The following is a 12817-nucleotide window of genomic DNA, read 5'->3' on the forward strand; positions in this document are numbered from 1 at the left end:
TGCTGTGGCAGGAAGGAGGATCAGTTCAGCTCAGGATTCCCTGCCCTGACTGGGCAACATAATAGAATCTGTCTTTAAAAACCAACCACCTAGTCAGAGGTTAAAAACACTGATTGTTCTTCCAGAGGTCCTGAGTTCAGTTCCTGGCAACCACATGATGGCTCACAGCCATCTATAATAGAAATCTGTTGTCCTCTTCTGGCCAGCAGGCACACATACAGACAGAACACTATAAAGAAAATAAATAAATAGATCTTAAAAAAAAAAAAAAAGCCAACCAGCTTTTTGATGTGATAAAACACCTTGACCAAGGCAATATATAGAGAGAAAAAAAAGCTTATTTTGGGCATATGGTTTCAGAGGATTAGAGTCTATAATGGTAAGGACAGCAAGGCAGCAGGCAGCTAAAACAGCAAGCATCAAGATATGGTGTGCTGTCTGTAAATTCTCAGAGCCTGTCTCCAGTGACACACTTCTTTTTATTATTATTAATTAATCAATTAATTAACTTTTTCCCAGCCCAGTCACAGTTTCGTTTCCCTTCCTCCTCTTCTCCCTGTCCCTCTCCCCCAATGCCCTCCCACCCCCAAATGCACTCCCTCTCCTTTCCCTTCAGAAAAGCTCCAGCCTCCCGTGTATACCAGCTAGCCCATGGCATATCAAGTTACAGTGAGACTAGGTACCTCTTCCTCTATTAAGGCTGAATTAGGCAACCCAACAGGAGGAAGGGGTCCTAGAGCAGTCAACTTAGTCAGAGACAGCCCCCACTCCCTCTGCCAGGAATCACACAAGAGGATCAAGGTCCACAACCGTAACACATGATACACTTCTAACAAGGCCTGAACCATCCCCAAACAGTGCCACCAGCTAAGGACCAAGTGTTTAAATACATTATAACATACAATGGAGATGCGAACTCAAATGGCTACACCATTATTTAAATAATTTAAATATGCAGATGAATGATTTTTAAGTCAAAATAAATAGCATTTAAAAAACTGATTCTGGTGAGGGTTATGAAATAGTTTTGAGGGCAGTGCAGGTATAAACTGTACTAATCTTGGGTAGGAATGGTCTTGTGTTTCATCTTCTTTGGAGGATCTCCTAAGGCTATCCTACATTTGCCTCAGACATGCTGTGTAGCAAAGGTTGACCTTAAATTTCTGATCTTTTGCTTCTACCTGCCAAGTGCTAGGATTACATGCATGTGTCACCATGGCTGATATGGTACTAAGGAAGTACATTACCAACTGAGCTACACTCCTAACCATGAAACAGTTTTAATTGTGTGTGCTACTCTGTGGCTCTGGTGTTTTAAAGAAGTGCTTACTCCAGTTGAAAACACAGCAGTATACATGTACATACATATATATGTATGTGTGGGTGTATATATGCGTGGGTATGGGTAGATGTGTGTGTGTGTATCCTAATAAGATCTTCATCACATCTAGATTTGAGTGTAGTTTTGTTGTTCTCCAGTGGTAGGCATCCAACCCCATCACTCATACATACTAGCAGCCGTACCTCTAGCAAATAGATTAGTGCAGTTTCAGAAGTTGGGTATAGTAGCACGTACCTGTTATCCCAGGTCTTGGAAGGTAGAGGCAGGAGGGTCAAACATAAAAACAGTCTAGATCGGTGGTGGTGGTGCACACGTTTAATTCCAGCACTTGGGAGGCAGGGCAGGCAGATCTCTGTGAGTTTAAGGCCAGCCTAGTCTACAAATCGATTTCTAGGACAGGCTCCAAAGCTACACAGAGAAACCCTGTCTTGTAAAACAAAAACAAAATATCAGCCTAGACTACATAGAAAGATCCTGCCATCACAGATTAAAAACATACATTTAGACAGTTTTAGACAGTACAGCTGGAGGAGGAGTTGTCTTACGTAGAACTGTCTTGCCGGGCGGTGGTGGCGCACGCCTTTAATCCCAGCACTCGGGAGGCAGAGGCAGGCAGATCTCTGTGAGTTCGAGACCAGCCTGGTCTACAAGAGCTAGTTCCAGGACAGGCTCCAAAACCACAGAGAAACCCTGTCTCGGAAAAAACAAACAAAAAAAAACGTAGAACTGTCTTTTTATCCATCAGTGGATAAACAGATTCAGAACTGACTGTGAATTGGATTTCCTGACTGGGCCTGGGCAATGACCTAGATAACGCTGGATTTTGACAACACAGTGCCTCAGGTTCAGTGACACTGGGTGCCTCTGGGTCATCTAGTAGCTACTATGTCCAGATCTTCTTGTACTATAATTGTTCTCACTATATATAGCCTTACTGTGATCTATTCCTCAGCCAGAGGAGAGGTGGAAATCCTAAGCAACCAGCAGGGTGAACACATACTATGAAGGCCTGAAATTTAGAATATTTAATGGTGAACAATGAACCAGATGGTGGTGACGCACACCTTTAATCCCAGCACTCAGGAGGCAGAGGCAGAGGCAGGAGGATCTCTGTAAGTTCAAGGCCAGCCTGGTCTACAGAGTGAGTTCCAGGACTGGCTTCATAGCTAATGGGAAACCCTGTCTCGAAAAACTTAAAAAAAGAAAAGAAAAAAAAAGAATGACTAATGAGAACTTGAGGCCACTGTGTTCAATCCAGGGTATCCCAGATACATTGGTTACTTGCTCTATCACACCCAGCTGAGACCCTCAGTCATCTCAAGACTCCAGCAGAAAGTTCAAGGTGAAGAAAAACAGGCAAAGAGGAAGTGGACCATTACACAAGGCAGTACACTGACCAAACTTTTCTTCTCCACAGACTGGAAATCAACACATCTATCAGCCTGTGGGGAAACCAGGTAAGTGAAGAAATGTATTGTGAATGAGGAAGTATGTATGGTTTGGCAGGAGTAGGATTTAAGCGCAATGTCCTGTAACGCTCCCAATCTTCCTTTCCTCACTAGTGTGGTGTTCACCACATTAGGCCTGTGCCTAGAGTACTAGAAAGCTGAGCTTCCTGACATAAATCATCAGAGGCCCCTTCTCAGAACGTGAGCCTTCTTTATGCTGTAACAATGCTAGTAGTAATGGGTTTTGGAGTGCTTGGGAACCTGATCAGTAATGTGTGATGGGGACCTTTTTGCTTTTCCAGATCCTGCAGCTCCACCAAAGAAACCGCCACGCCCTGGAGCACCTGGCCACCTAAGCAACCTGGCAAGCATCAGCAGCTCTGGGGACAGCTACAATGAGGGTGTCAAGGTGGGCATCTAAGCCTATGTAGCATAGTCTGTTTCAGGTTGGTGGGGTCACTGGGTCTTCAGCACATGACACTTACATTGTAGTGGTCAGAGATGTTGACAAGGAGATGGTAAGAAGACCCAGGATTTAGCATCACTTGTTCTGAACCTCTCAAGATTCTAAAAAAGTATTGACTGGAGTCTTTGCTGTTGTTCTCTAAGCATGCTAGACTTGAGGGACTTTGTACCAGAATCCTGTTGCCAGATGAGAGCAAATGAGCTAAATATGCCTTGTTTTAAACATGAAGCCAGAATTTCCAGAGTAAATAGGTGCTCACTGTTGTCTACATATAATTCTAAATAGAGCCTTGTGGAAAGGTATTTTCTGTTTCAACTCAGAATTGTACTTATAAAAGGACCTCTGGAGCAGTAAGACATACCTGCTCAGATACATCTCTGCAAGCTTTCTCTGGAGGGACTCCTTAGCTCCCTCCCTAGGACTGTATCACCAGACATCACTGTTTGGTTTTCGTGGTTCCCCTTATCTTCTAAGGACAGAAAGGAGGTGTCCACCTTATTACTCCCACCCCTATCTTCTAGTCCAACACTTAAAGGTGGGATCTCTTCATTTCCCACTTGGTGACAGATCCCTCTTCCTGTGTTCTACTTTTCAGTCTAATACACTTTTTTTTTTGCATTTTAATAGCTCTAGAATAGGGGTAGAATTTGTTTCTTAGTGGGTTAGGTTTTTGTCTTTTTTGTTGTTGTTTGTTTGCTTGCTTGCTTTGCTTTTTTAATGAGGGACTGAGGGATGGGTTAGTTGGTAAGGTGTTTGCCACATAAGAATGAGGGCCTGAGAACAGTTCCCCAGAACCCAATATTGGGTTTGATAGCATATGCTCAAATATCAGTAGTGAGGAGGCAGAGAGAGACAGTTTCTTAGTTAGGCTTCCCTGGCCATCTACCCTAGCACAATCAATGAACCTCAGGTCCCGGTAAGAGACACTGTCGGGGGGGAAAAAAAAACAAGATAGACGGGTGTGGTGTTGCAAGTCCTTAATTTAAACTCCAGTACTGTGGAATCAGAGACAACAAATCTCTGTGAGTACAATGCCAGCCTAATCTACAAAGAGAGTTCCACAAAAGCCAGCACTATAAAGTGAAACCCTGTCTCAAAATAGGAAAATAAAAGCAAAATGGTTGGCAACTGAGGAGCAATATCTGAGGTTGACTTCTTGCTACCATGCATATACATGAAATCATGCAAACATACAAAATGATGTATCATTCATGTGGTGGTATATTCCTATAATCCCATCACTCAGAAAACAAACAGAAAGGTTGAGTTCAAGGCCAGCCTGGGCTATTAACGTGACTGTCTTTGTTGTTGTTGTTTAAGAAAAAGTGCCTGTTTGTGATGGATGACACCTTAGATCTGATGAGTATGTGTAGTTATTTAGTGCTGCCTCTGCCATCAGTCTCACAAGGTTGGTAGTGGTTATATTTTTCATACTAGATAATCATGGTTCACAGAAGTGGAATAGTTTGTTCGGGGTCATTCAGAGCCAATGATTGGACCAGCATGCCACTATGAGCCCTGTACTGCATACTGAAAGTGCCCTCTTCTGGGTGATCAGAGTAATGTGATGTCATCTCAAGAGTGAGAGTCAGGGGGGCACATCTTCTCCATGCTCAGGGCAGGTTGGTCTGTGGCTCTGAGGGCATCATTGTCATGTCCATTCCCAAAGTGACAAGAGCATCATGGATTTACTTTGGCACACATTAGCATACTCATGCAGTTATGTTGAGTAAACACAGCTGGTCTAGTGTACTGCTGAGATCAGTCCAGAACACCTGCTAGCTAGTCTTAGCTCCATAAACCCAGGCAACTTCTCAGCAGCTGTCAGCAACACTGGGTATTCTTGGAGAAGAAACAGGTGAAGACACAAATCTTCTAATACTGTGTCATTAAATATGAAAAGAGAAAGGAAAAGTTAGAACAATGAACTATTCTCATTTTCAAAAGCAGCCAAGAGTAAACCTTTGAACTATCTTGTGTTATAATGAATAGCTGGCCTGGAGTCCTGACATTTTCCATCTTTTTTATAGTTCATACATGAGAATACTCTCTAATATAGGATGTTGCATAGGGAGAAATCTTGTGAGAGAAACAGACTTACTTCACCTAGATGAAGATGATGTATGTGTCTTTTTTTCATTATCTGCTTAGTACAGGTAGTTAAACCCCTCCTAAAGGAACGATATTGGGCTTTTTTAAACAGTATTTTTTATATAAAAAAGTTTGCCTTGAATTATTTGTAGCTCAAATAATTCACCCAAATAACATTTAGCCAGAAAAAGTCTCCAGCTTTCTTTGTAGGTTTTACTTTTTGTAGTTCTGTTGTTTACTAGTACTCGTGCTGGACAGGCAGTTGGCCACTGAGTTCATGTCCTATTTTTCTTCCTCTGGGTTCTAAGCAGAGTAGGAACTGACTATCTCTAATGGGTGGTGGGTTTTTAACTGCCAGCCCAGGAATTTCTAAGTTATCAAAACTCTGGACAATAAAAAAAGTCTATAATAGAGCCAGGCAGTGATAGCACACGCGTTAATCCTAGCACTTGGGAGGCAGAAGCAGGTGGATCTCTGAGTTTGAGGCCAGCCTGGTCTACAGAGTAAGTTCCAAGACAGGCTTCAAAGGTACACAGAGAAACCCTATCTTGAAAAACCAACAAAATAAAAATTAAAAATCTATAATAGATGTTTCTCCAGCCAAGCTCTGACTTCTGGTATGCTACTATGATGGGTCCTAGAGGCAGGACGACAGCTCCTATGACTGCTCGATCAAAGAGTGTCATGCAGAGAAGAAGCTTTAAGCAGCATAAACTAAATTTCCATTGGTCTACTAAAACTGAACAGTTTTTTCTATCTTGATAGTAATGCTCTTTAGATATCCCCTCTGGGAAGCCTGAAGACCTTCCTGTACTGGTATTGTTTAAGTGCACTTCCTATGAAGAGAGACAGAGAAGTAACTACACTATGATCCTCAATGCCTTAGAAACCTCTGAGTGTTTGCACCTCTGAACTGAAGGCTCTATGAGGCTTATAGTGGCATGGAGGCTTTTAGATAGGTCTATAGGTGGCAGTCTGCTACATTTTCCCTGCCAGTCTGTTCACAGTAAGATAGCTAGGGGTTGAACTGAGGAGACAAAACAGCAAAGCCACCCAGTTTCTAAAACAAAAATACCAACCTGATTTATACCAATAATCCAAGCATCTTGAGATCCTAAGGTAGGTAGGTTGAGAGTTTAAGACTAACCTAGGTAGGCTACATAATAAAATCCTGTCTTTAAAAGATTTAAAAACATACATACAAAACAACCACAAAAAAAAGTGCAGAAAGGAGAGTTAAAAAGAGTTAAAAGCTTCTGAAGTATTTAGACACAGCCCCTACCTATAAGTTCATCTTAGGCATCAAGGAATTGAAGGCTAAGAGACCATATGCAGTGACTGAGGCTCATCTCCTGGAAGTCAAATGGCAGATCACTGATTACATATGCCCTTCTCCTCGCTCGCAAAGAGCCTTGCTCTCTCTTGCACGACTGCCCATTGCCACTCACAGGCTTTGCATGCTGTCCTCATTTATCTCATGGGAATGAATGTTGCATGGCAGGGTTCTAGTTATGTGCTATGCAAAGAGTTGATGGCAGGCACAGGCACTTCTGACAGCCAGTGAGCAGAGAGTACCCGGCAGCTTTGTAGTTAGTGCCCAGGTATTCTGCTCATATGTTATATGGGAGTTTTCTGCTGCCTTATTAATATTGTTTTTCTTTTTTCCCTTTCTCTGATAAATCCTTTAACTTTTCCTCACCTTCTGTTCGACAATAGCCATGGAGGGTAAGCACATCATATCTGTGTGTCTGTCTGGATTGCTTTATCACACCCAGCTCTCTGCATGTGACTCTGGACTAGCATGTGGATAGCCCTGTGGGAGGGCACACTTGCTTTGTTTGTCACTTCTCATGATAGACAGGTGCCAAAAAGAGCATTTTTTCCAGAGACTGGTACATGACCAGCTTTACAATGAACTCAGATGCAACTGTCTGTTCCAGTATGCCTTTCCAAGGCATCCAGAAGTTTGGCATAACCTCAGGACCATAGCAGACCCATAATTGTATATTTAGTCTTTCTAAAATATACCCACACAGCTTGAATTTTGAAACACTACTCAGCCTTTCCCCTAGGAAAGAGCCCCATGTCATTCTGCCCTCAGCACAGAGGATATCATGAGTAATATCTGGCATCTCTGGACCCAGGTCCTGTATCATATTTACACTCTATGACTTAATATGCTTCTCCTCATTACTACTCGAGGAACCAAGCCCTGCTGCCCTTGGTTTATCGAACAATCACCATAGGACTGGCAGGAAGTCCCTTCTCTGCTACATGCATATGAGTAGCTCTATGAAAGTAGATGATGTCTGCCTAAAGCAAATACAAGTGAGTCCACATTTATCATCATGAAAAGAGCACTTTGCTGTTAGTGTGTGAAGGCAGCAAAGCTGAGCAGAACTTAAAACCAGCAGAGATCCTTATTATTGATGCTGTTTGATCATTTAGTAATGTTCCAGTCACTTTCCCTAAAGTCCAATCAATCCTTGCTTATAAATTCTGTGGGTTGTTTCCCTTGTGAATGACTTGGGAGTCTGGGACACTTAATCTCCACTTTGAATCTGGAGACTTTAGTGTATATGATTTCATTTCATTCCCTTTAACTGAGCTCAAAGTTGGAGGACATCACTGTCTCATTTGTTGTCCCTTGGATGGCTTGCTTTACTGTCATCCTCAAACTGAACTATGTCTGACAAACAAGAAAATTCATTACCTTCTGCATCTGCTTTGATCTCTTTTAAAGACTCTCTAACTTAATTGTGGTGATACCTCACTATCTTCTGGGAAGCAGGAAATGACCAGCTTCTGTGTTATCAGCTTCAGCCCCAGGAAATCAGCCCTCCTCCCACTGCCAACCTCGACCGGTCCAATGACAAGGTATATGAGAACGTGACGGGCCTAGTGAAAGCTGTCATTGAGATGTCCAGCAAAATCCAGCCAGCTCCTCCGGAGGAATACGTCCCTATGGTGAAGGTAAAATCCACTCAGTATGATGAGGATGGCCTTCTTTCCCAGGGAAGCCAGAACTAATGCTTTGGGTGTAAACGCCACCACCAGATGGTGACAGTGTCCTTCGACATGACTGTAGCAAACAGTAGGCTGGGAATATACCTTGAAGCAGCAGAATATTCTGATTACTGTTGTTTTTAAGTTTAGTGGAATGGACAAAAAAATCTAAAGAGCATGGGTTGTGTGGAATGTTGTGTAACAGTAATGCTAAGTGTGTGACTGAAGGAAGCAGCAGTGGGAGTTACTTCCTTTTGGGGAAGAGGTGGAAAAGAACATGAGGGGAATACTCCAGTACTCATGAAAGCCAGGGCACATCTTCAGCTGTCATTATTCAGTTGCCTCTGCCTTGGTTTTTAAGTATGTTCTGAGGACTGAATTGAAGACCGTTGATGTATCTGACCTGCTCCTGTGGTGTTTCTCTTAAGCAGAGGAGTGGACTTTTATGTGAGTGATGATAACCCTGTCCTGGTGGTCCTGTCCACTCAGAAGGTTGAGGCACAGCAGCCACTTGAATCCCAAGAATTCTGTATCAGCAGTATAGTAAAGACCCCTTTCCAAAAAAAAAAAAGTAAAAAAGAATAAGGAAGACAGGCACACTCTTTAATTCCCAGCTCTCTAGAGGCAAAGGCAGGTGAATCTCAGTGAGTTCCAGGACAGCCAGGGCTACTCAGAGAGACCCTGTCTTGAAATTTTTTTTTAAAAAAAGTAACAATAATTGGCTATGCAGTTGTAGTGCATACCTTCTTTAATCTTAGCACTTGGGAGAAAGAGGCAGGCTGATGGATCTCTGTGAGTTTGAGATCAGCCTGATCTACAGAGTAAGTTCCAGGACAGTTAGGGCTATACAGAGAAACCCCATTTGGGGACAGGGGGAAAATGACAATAATTTTTCGATGTTTTTGTTTTGTTTTGGGTTTGGTTTGGTTTGGTTTTTTGGAGGATTTTTTGTTTGTTTTGGGGTGGGTTTTTTTTTCTTGGTTTTTGGTTTTTTGGTTTTTCAAGACAGGGTTTCTCTGTAGCTTTGGAGCCTGTTTTGGAACTAGCTCTTGTAGACCTGGCTGGCCTTGAACTCACAAAGATCCACCTGCCTTGCCTCCCAAGTGCTGGGATTAAAGGCGTGTGCCACCACTGCCCAGCTGAGAATGACAATAATTAATAAAGGATGGAAGAACTGAGAGATATTGGGAGAGGAGAGAATATGAGATATATATGTATTTTATGAAAACTTTTTTTCAATTAAAAAAGTTTTTTTAAAAAGTTGTGATGGGGGTGGTTCCGTGGCTAAGAGCACTCACTGTTCTTCCAGAAGACTCAGGTTCAGTTCCCAGCAGCCACATGATGGCTTACAACTTCCTGTAACTCCAGCTTCGGGAGATAAAATGCCCTTTTCTGCTGTTTTCTGGCTTGAGTCATACACATAATACACAGGCACACATATAGGCAAAACATACATACACACTAAAAAGCCAGCACTGTTGGCAAAAGACCCAAGCTCAGTTTACCTGTAACCACCTGTAAGTTGGGCTCAAGGGTATTCAGTGTCTTCTTCTGTCCTCCATGGGTATATATATATATATATACACACACACACATACAGAAAAAAAGTAAAAATTCAGGAGAATACCACCACACCCAGGCCCTGCTTAGTTTTAGATGTTGTGTAAAATTCAAAATGGGCTCCCAGCCAGGCAGTGGTGGCGCACACCTTTAATCCCAACACTCGGGAGGCAGAGACAGGCAGATCTTTGTGAGTTCGAGGCCAGCCTGGTCTACTAATTCCAGAGCTAATTCCAGGACAGGGTCCAAAGCTATAGAGAAACCCTGTCTTGAAAAATCTAAACAAAACAAAAAAATAAAACAAAATGGGCTTCCAAATAAGACGCACCTTGCACCTTGCCTCCAGGCATTGGGAACTTGTCTTTAATCAGATTAAATGCTCAGGAACAAAGGCACACACTTTGTCTACTTGTCTGAACTGTGAGGGTGCCACAATCTGTTTGGAAGCCAGGTGGGGAAAGCAAAGAGGTGAGTTTTCACCTGTAGGAGCTTCTGATACAGCATCTGCCCTGGGCATGAGAGCAAAGGACAGTCAGACTAAATCTTCAGGGACAGAAGCCTAGTAACATGCAATACCCATCAGGACTCACAAACTTCTGTGTTCCTTATATATGACCTTTGTGTGGTGTCTCATGGTGGTGATCTCAGTATTTGGGAGGCTGAAGAGAGAAAATTACAGTGAGTTAGGCCAGCCTTGGCTACAGAGTGATACCCTGTCTAAAATAAGAAGAAATTTTCCTTTCAGGTACCAGAAGGAAAAACAGTAAAGTACATACTTGAGAAAAAATATCAGTGTTGTCCTGACATTGGTGTGTTCTAATTCTTCTGCGGTTCTTGTCTTAGGAAGTCGGCCTGGCCCTGCGGACCTTACTGGCCACTGTGGATGAGACCATTCCTGTCCTCCCGGCCAGCACGCATCGAGAGGTAGGCCACAGTGCTGGGTGGGGTCATGCTAGAGGACAGTTGTGATGCTGACTTAGTCACCAAAGTGCCCAAGATAAACAACTTAAGTTTCAGAGATTTCAACCTATGAGCACTGGGCACCATTGTTTCTGTACTGTAGAGAGGAAGGATGCCATGAAGGAACAACATATGATTGTTAGAGGAGGTCTGCTTGTTGGTTCCTGTCCACCCTGCTAGCTTAGACCCGAAATAATCACACAGAAACTGTACTAATTAAATCATTGCTTGGCCCATTAACTCTAGCTTCTTATTGGCTCTTATATCTTAATTTAATCCATTTCTATTACTCTATATATCACCATGAGGATGTGGCCTACCAGCAATGTTTCAGCACTTCTATCTCCCGCAGCTTTATGGAGGTTCCCGCCACTTTCCTTCTCCCAGCATTCAGTCCAGCTTTCCCCACCTAAGTTCTGCCCTATCAGCAGGCCAAGGGAGTTTCTTTATTAATTAACCAATAAAAGCAACACATAGACAGAAGGACCTCCCTCACCATTTCCCCTTTTCTGTTTAAACAAAAAGGAAGGCTTTAACTTTAACATAGTAAAATTACATCTAACAAGACAGTTATCAAGCAAGAATTTTCTCCTTTTTTTTTAATATTTATTTATTTATTATTTATACAGTTAGCCAGAAGAGGGTACCAGACCCCACCACAGATGGCCGTGGGCCACCATGTGGTTGCTGGGAATTGAACTCAAGACCCCTGGAAGAGCGGGCAATGCTCTTAACCGTTGAGCCATCTCTCCAGCACCCATCAAGCAAGAATTTTAAGTTACAATATTTATATTTATCTTTTGTCATAACTAGGAAAACTATAACTATAAATTCTTCACCTCTGTCAAAGACTCCAGAAGGATATAATATTACCTAAGTAAACAGGAAGTGCATTGTAAGCAACTTCCAAAATTCTAGAATTGACAGAAACATCTCGCGGATGTCTTAGGAAGAGGAAGGATGCCATGAAGGAACAACATATGATTGTTGGAGGAGGTCTGCTTATTGGTTCCTGTCCACCCCATTAGTATAGACCCGAAATAATCACACAGAACTGTATTAATTAAATCACTGCTTGGCCCATTAGCTCTAGCTTCTTATTGGCTAACTCATATCTTAATTTAATCCATTTCTATTAATCTGTATATCACCATGAGGTTGTGGCCTACCAGCAATGTTTCAGCACTTCTATCTCCCTCAGCTTCCTAAGACAAGAACCGCAGAAGAGACCCGGACAGTCGCCCAAAGTTCTTCTGTACCATTGGAGCATCAATCTTCAGCCTACAGGCCCATAGTATCTGGCAGACTTTTCCATAAAGCAGGAAGTTTCAAAGACAGTTCTGCCCATATTGGCAGTTTGTCAGTCACTTTCTTCTGTGTCCTGAAGAATGTCTGGCAGACTCTTTCATGACACAGGAACCCCAAAGGATGGTCTCACCTTTAAGCAAGTTCAGCAGTCATTTCTCTGTGGGTCCTGCATGTCCAGTTCAGCAGTTCAGGCAAGAGCAGTTCCTTGCCCAAATGGCTAACAAACTCCATAAGGAGCCTCTTCGATGCCCATCTTCCTCTTAAAGTAATTGGTGCTGCCAGGAGCAAATGTGTCCCATTGTCATGAAAAGTACTAAATTTTTAAACATTTTTTAAATGCCGTATTCTAAAGGTCTCTGAAAGATTTGAAGAATCCCTAATTAACACACATATATATAAAACCTAACTAACATGACTACAATCTTGACTATTATGGATGATTAACTATTAACCTATATTTCTTAATTATACATTACATTTTTAAATGAACTACACAAACACAATACCTTAATCAAGAGCAGAAATATGCATATTACAAAATTGACCTAAAATTTGTATCAATAAACCAAGATCCATACCAATGCAAAGTATCCATCTCTAGCATATCCCTCTTTAAATGTAAATAAACATTTATAG

The 12817-nt window shown here is 42.3% G+C and overlaps 1 protein-coding gene across 11 annotated transcripts in view; it reads left to right on the top strand.

Moving 5' to 3' along the window:
• The window catches only part of Ptk2 (protein tyrosine kinase 2), a 190499-nt gene that overhangs the window by 170277 nt on the left and 7405 nt on the right, over window positions 1-12817 (top strand). For 8 of the 11 annotated variants that reach the window (XM_026782712.1, XM_026782709.1, XM_026782707.1 and 5 more), the window contains 5 exons: window positions 2760-2799; window positions 3093-3199; window positions 7064-7072; window positions 8165-8320; window positions 10757-10837. In XM_026782712.1, the coding sequence (XP_026638513.1) occupies window positions 2760-2799; window positions 3093-3199; window positions 7064-7072; window positions 8165-8320; window positions 10757-10837 (393 nt within the window). The remainder of the gene's footprint in view (window positions 1-2759; window positions 2800-3092; window positions 3200-7063; window positions 7073-8164; window positions 8321-10756; window positions 10838-12817) is intronic. The other 3 variants (XM_026782708.1, XM_026782710.1, XM_013348936.2) reach the window with 1 other exon arrangement.

The sequence above is a fragment of the Microtus ochrogaster genome, chromosome 15 (genome assembly GCF_000317375.1).
Source record: "Microtus ochrogaster isolate Prairie Vole_2 chromosome 15, MicOch1.0, whole genome shotgun sequence".
NCBI lineage: Eukaryota > Metazoa > Chordata > Mammalia > Rodentia > Cricetidae > Microtus > Microtus ochrogaster.